At 41.2% G+C, this 6,141-nt stretch overlaps 1 protein-coding gene across 5 annotated transcripts in view; it reads left to right on the top strand.

The window, feature by feature from the left end:
* Nucleotides 1-5,461, top strand: part of LOC107708488 (dystroglycan-like) — a 44,950-nt gene extending 39,489 nt beyond the window's left edge. For all 5 annotated transcript variants that reach the window (XM_016512743.1, XM_016512742.1, XM_016512747.1 and 2 more), the window contains exon 3: nt 2,719-5,461. In XM_016512743.1, coding sequence (XP_016368229.1) covers nt 2,719-5,001 — 2,283 coding nt within the window. In that variant the 3' untranslated portion in view covers nt 5,002-5,461. The remainder of the gene's footprint in view (nt 1-2,718) is intronic.
* Nucleotides 5,462-6,141: the final 680 nt, after the last annotated feature.

Raw genomic sequence — 6,141 nt, 5'->3', positions numbered from 1 at the left:
GCGTATTCAAAACAAACAAAGGCGTAGTTTGATGACGCCGTGACTGAGTGTGGAATCATGGGAGTTGTCGTCTTCATCCCCACAGCCGATGCAATCCGGTGGGACTCCGTCAGAAATCATGTTAATGGATGAGCTAATGTCTTAAAGATTTATTAACGTTCATTTGGGATAATGTAAGTACACAAGTCAGCAAAATATATAAAACTTTTTATAAAGTATAAAAATATTGTGCCTTTAATTTGATATAATATATGATATAATATGATATATGAATTAGAGATCGACCGATATATCGATTTACCGATATTTTTCCCGATATTTAAGCATTTTACAATAATCGGATATCGGTTTTGTAATGTCGGATTCACCGATAAACGCCGCCATCTTGACAAAACAGAAATAAAAAAATAATAATGCATTACAATTTAACTAAACCCTTTAAATTTTAGTCGACTAAATATACTTTAGATTTAGAATTGTATGATATTTAGTCGACTAAAACTAAAACAATTCAGATTACTAAAATATGACTAAAACTAAATGGCATTTTCGTCAAAAGACTATGACTATGACTAAAACTAAATCAAAGTTTGCTGTCAAATTTAACACTGAGCACAACAGGTTTAAAAGTTTAGCAGAACGTTAAAGACTGACAGTCGCCATTCACATTCCTTGTATGGAAAAAGATTCAGTGAAATGTGACAGGCTTTCATTTTGCCTAACATGGCCTTTCATTTTGAAAAAGGTTTGAAACAAAATGAGAGAGTAAATGATGACAATTTTATTTTTTAGGTCCTTTTTTGGTCCCTTGGTTTTGGTCTCTGTGGGATCTGGAGAATGATTTTTTTTTTTAATTTTTTTTTTTTGAGCCAGGTTTTTCTTTCCCATTCTACATGTGCCATTCAGAAGCATCCCGACAGGCTTGCCACAGCAACTGAAATATGAAAAAAAAAATAACTCGCTAATATTCTTGTTGACATTCTCTCTGCACTCGTTTCTGCCTTTCCTTGCTTTCTTCACTTAAGTCAAGAGAAACATGCCTTTGGCAGAAGTTATACTGTCTTTAGTGTGGGTTGCATGAATCATCACTATGGAAACTATGTGGCTCCCTGAATGTCAGTGTGTGTGGCTGTGTGTTTTGCCACTGATGCTCTAGTTTCAGAAGGCAGCATTGAAGACTTGCCTTAACCTTCTGTTTTGTTCTAAAGCAAGGTCTGAAAAGGCCCCAGAAGTAGACACATGCCATGTTTCATTGCAGGGATGATATCAGTTTGACTATAAACAGAATACGTAAGGTATTTTTTGCCAATGCTGTATATCTATTAGATGTTGCTGTGATTTTTACAGATAATGAGGCGAAACGTAAGTATAGATTCAGTGGCAGTGCAGAATCAATTCTCTAATTGAAGGATGATTCCAGAATTGATAGTTGTTTGACACATTCTGTAATTGATAACTATGGCCCATTTCTGTGTGTTTTAAAGGAATTGTTCACCACAAAAAATAAAAACTCTTCCCTTTTTTTACTCTCTAATGTCATTCCAGATTGGTTTGACTTTTTCATTTGTGGAACACAAAAAGAGATGTTTAGCAGTATGTTCATGCTGCACTTTTTCCATACAATGGACATCAGGACAGGAAAAAAAAAGCACCGTAAAAGTAGACCATGCTACATTCCAGCTTTTCCTAAGTGATAAAATAGCTTAGTGTAAGGAAGTAAACTGCCATTTCACTTTACAGGTTATGGCCTCTCTTAAGGTGCCACATTTAAATATATGTGGACGCAAATGAGATTTGAGAGCTTCGGCTGTGTAAATGATAACACAATTGTCATTTTGCATGCGCTAACCCATAAAATACAACTGTTCTGTGCAAGCCATGTACCATTTGAAGTGAAGCAGTGTTGATGTTTCAAGCACACTATCAATCAACAAGACTATAGATCAGCTTATAATTAGACTCCCACCTGAATTATTAATGTCTCTCTAAGTGATCAAATAGGTTCACAATCAAACTCGCACACATGCTCTGACTGGTTGATGGAAACATTCAAAAGCAAGATTGCAAAAGGCAGAAGAGAGGTGTAGTAGTGGTGGATTTTTGTCAAAACCTTTGAAGCCTGTCAGTTGAAATAAAAAGCCCAGCTGCTGGACTCCCTTAGTGACTGCTGTGCACTGGTTTGAGTTTCAATCCATGAGCACTGGCTCTACATAATGTATGGATTATTACCAGGATTTATTAACAATCAAATTAAGGGGCTGAAAGCAAAGGATGTAGTTTTGTATTTGCAAAGAGGCTTGTTTGTGTTAATGTATCATCTCAATGCCATTGATTCATTATTGGTTATTTTTGACTGAGCGCTCTTTGAACGGCTCTCCAGCTGGTGGAGTATCTCATGCCGCAGGGAGCTCTATGCCACTCTGAGAGCACTCATTCATTATAGTCTTTACTCCTCCTGTCTTACTGAATTTCAACATACTGACTTTGTGCTCTTAACCAGGAAATACTGAATACAAAAACTAAAAATTATGTATCATAGACAACTTTGATCCATGTGATTGGATATTAGTCACATTATAAAGTGTGATTTACTTTCAGGTTTTAAGTGTTTGACTTAGCAGTGCATATCTGGCATCGCTGTAAGCTCATTTGTCTTGTTACATTTCAGATGTGAGTCATTCAGTTGCAGTAATCGTTATTTCTCCTCCCGTTTTACAGATCACAGAAGCAAGCAAGGATGTGCTCCCAGCATGGTTGCATTGGGATGCAGAGACTGGCACACTTCAAGGCCTTCCTCTAGAGACAGACAAGGGTGTTCACTACATATCTGTTTCTGTTTCCAATGAGAGCCAAGTCTCCCAAAGCCCAGATGTATTCTCCATTGAGGTGCACCCAGAGGAGCATGCTGACACAGATCCTTTTCAGCTTGCAGTTCAGCAGTCAGCCAGCAATGATGCCCAACCTTTCATCTGTGGCAATGAGGAGCCTGTTACTGTGCTTACCGTCATTCTGGATGCTGACCTCACAAAGATGAGCTCGAAGCAGAGGGTGGAACTACTTGCCAACATGAAAAAGTTTTCTGGCATGGGGCTTCAGCACATGAAGATTTTGCCTGTGGTCAACAACCGTTTGTTTGACATGTCTGCTTTCATGGCAGGACCAGGAAATGCCAAGAAGGTGGTTGAAAACGGAGCCCTTCTGTCCTGGAAACTTGGCTGCAGTCTGGATCAGAGCAGCATTCCTGATATCAGTAGTGTTCAGGTTCCAGCAAAAGAAGGAACCATGTCTGCACAGTTGGGATATCCAGTCGTTGGATGGCATATTGCAAACAAAAAGCCCAATGTACCCAAAAGGGTGCGAAGGCAGCTCAACAACACCCCCACTCCCATTCCCTCATTACTCCCCCCAACAACTTACCCTGAGCCCCCCATCCGTATTGTTCCCACACCGACCTCTCCTTCTATTGCTGCTACCTCTGACAGTTCTGCCCCACCTGTTCGTGGTCCTGTGCCACTTCCAATGAAACCTACCATTCGAAACCGAGATCCCATTGCCTACACTCCAACCTTAGGCCCCCCACAGCCAACACGAGTAATGGACACCACCAGCACTATCGCCATCCAGCCCACCATGACCAGGCCTGTATATGTTGGAGCCTCTGTGACCCCAGCAACACCCACCACCAGGAAACCGACAAAAAGACCTGGAAAGAAACCCAAGACAACCCCAATACCAAGAGAACCCAAGACCACCACAACAAATCCACCAAGGCGCACCACACCCCCTGTTATCCCGATTGATGGCAATATAAAACCTCAGCTGCGTAACCCAATCGATCAAGTGAATGCCTATGTTGGCACCTACTTTGAGGTGAAGGTTCCATCCGATACGTTTTTCGACAAAGAGGATGGAACTACCGATAAGTTGAGACTTACTTTGCGCAAAGGCAATGATGTGGTTGGAGATGATTCCTGGATACAGTTCAATAGCACAAGCCAGCTGCTCTATGGATTACCAGACAAGGAGCATGAAGGAAAACACGAGTATTTCATGCAGGCAACTGACAAAGGAGGTCTCTATGCAATAGATGCCTTTGAGGTCCGTGTCAATCGATGGGGAAACAGTGTTAAGACACCGGTGTTGTTTACTGCTGTGTTTGAAGGGGATGCACGTACAGTCACCAATGATATTCACAAGAAGATCCTTCTTGTCAAGAAACTGTCCCAGTCTTTCGGTGATCGCAACAGTAGCACTGTTACACTGAAGAACATAATGAAGGGCTCTATCATAGTGGAATGGACCAACAACAGCCTTCAGCAAAGCCCCTGCCCAAAAGAGCAAATACAGCAGTTGAGCAGAAAAATCTCTAATAATGAGGGTAGACCCTCTCAACAATTCATGCATGCTATGGAACCAGACTTCAGGGCCTTAAATATCACGGTCAGAGGCACAGCAAGCTGTCGCAACTACATGTTTGTCCCGTTAGGTGAGATCCCAGATCCGACCACCTCTCCTGTTACTCCCGCTGTGGGCGCGGGAAGACAGAGCAATGATGATGTGTATCTTCACACCGTCATACCGGCAGTGGTGGTTGCAGCTATTTTGCTGATAGCTGGAATCATTGCCATGATCTGCTATCGCAAGAAGCGCAAGGGTAAGCTGACTATCGAAGACCAAGCAACCTTCATCAAGAAAGGAGTGCCCATTATTTTTGCGGATGAGCTTGATGACTCTAAGCCACCCCCATCTTCCAGCATGCCCCTTATCCTTCAAGAGGAAAAGCCCCCGCTTCCTCCACCAGAGTATCCTAACATGGCTAGTCCAGAGACAACACCTCTAAACCAGGATCTTTTGGGAGAGTACACACCTCTACACGACGAGGATCCTAATGCTCCTCCCTACCTGCCACCACCACCTTTCTCTACCCCAATGGAGGGGAAAGGATCCCGTCCTAAGAACATGACCCCGTACAGATCTCCACCTCCTTACGTGCCACCCTAATGTTTGCAGAAACCTCCGGAGCAGGAGGATGGGGAACTTTTGGAGTTCCACACCAGTGTGTTGTTTCTTTGCATTATGGGATTTTTAGAAGGGGGAGGGGTGCTGCAAATGGGGGTTTTGGGTTCGAATGTGATGGGAATATTTTGTTAAACTCGACTCTTAAGGAGATGTGGGAGGGTGGGGCAAGTGGATAGTCTGCAAAGGACAGCAAAAACAACCTCAGCCTCTGACTACTCTGGTTATTGTTAAACTGTTGGGGATATATCCTCCAGTCCTGGCGTTTTTGTGTCTAGATGGGCTTTTTGACTAATTATTGATTTTGATTTTTTTTGTTTGTTTTTTGTTTCACTTTTTTCTGACTCAGAATCAAACACCTTGCCTAACAGCACTCTTTCTATCTTCTGAATTTGTTAATCTTGAATAATATAAGCGGACAATAAAGCTAACTGCAGGTGCAAAAGGGTTTCATAGAGAAATTCAATAACAGAAGGGGAATAAAAGAATGGCCTTGAGGGACTTGGACAGCCATGCAGACAGTTCCGTGGGATGTCGATTCATTATGATTTTGCCTTTTAACACAAAATTAAACGGTTTTTATTGTTATTCACGTCTAGTTAAATCACTACAAGAAGAGGTAGCCAAAACGAAAGATCTGTTTAATCCACTGTATATTTGAAAGTTATGTTAGATCATAAATTTTTGTTGTATATATTAAATCACTGAGTGAACATGTCACAGTGTGTGTTCTGACTTGAGATATGTGCTAGATGACCTGACAAGCCGGAGCTCGGTATTGATTTCACTTAATCATATTTCCCACAGGCCATGAAGAAATCTTGTGATTTAATTGGTTGTACAGGTTGACGGGATCTTTGCATCCTTAATTCTCTCATAAAACAGAAGGAACAATGTTCAGCACCCTCAAGTCAAAACCACCAATATACTGTTTCACCAGTTAGACTCAAGCTACTGACGGTCATTGAGACACATTGCTCAATTTCAAAGACTTGATTTAATCAGAACAAGCTCGGGTTTCAGATGATTTGTAGTTTCTTTGTTTCTTCCTTTTTCTTTTATTTTTGTTATGTTATACTTTTATATATATATATATATATATATATTATATGTTTTTTTTTCAGT

The sequence above is a fragment of the Sinocyclocheilus rhinocerous genome, unplaced genomic scaffold (assembly GCF_001515625.1).
Source record: "Sinocyclocheilus rhinocerous isolate Xijiao unplaced genomic scaffold, SAMN03320098_v1.1 scaffold2974, whole genome shotgun sequence".
In the NCBI taxonomy this organism is placed as follows: domain Eukaryota; kingdom Metazoa; phylum Chordata; class Actinopteri; order Cypriniformes; family Cyprinidae; genus Sinocyclocheilus; species Sinocyclocheilus rhinocerous.
This window is presented reverse-complemented; position numbering and strand designations above follow the sequence as displayed.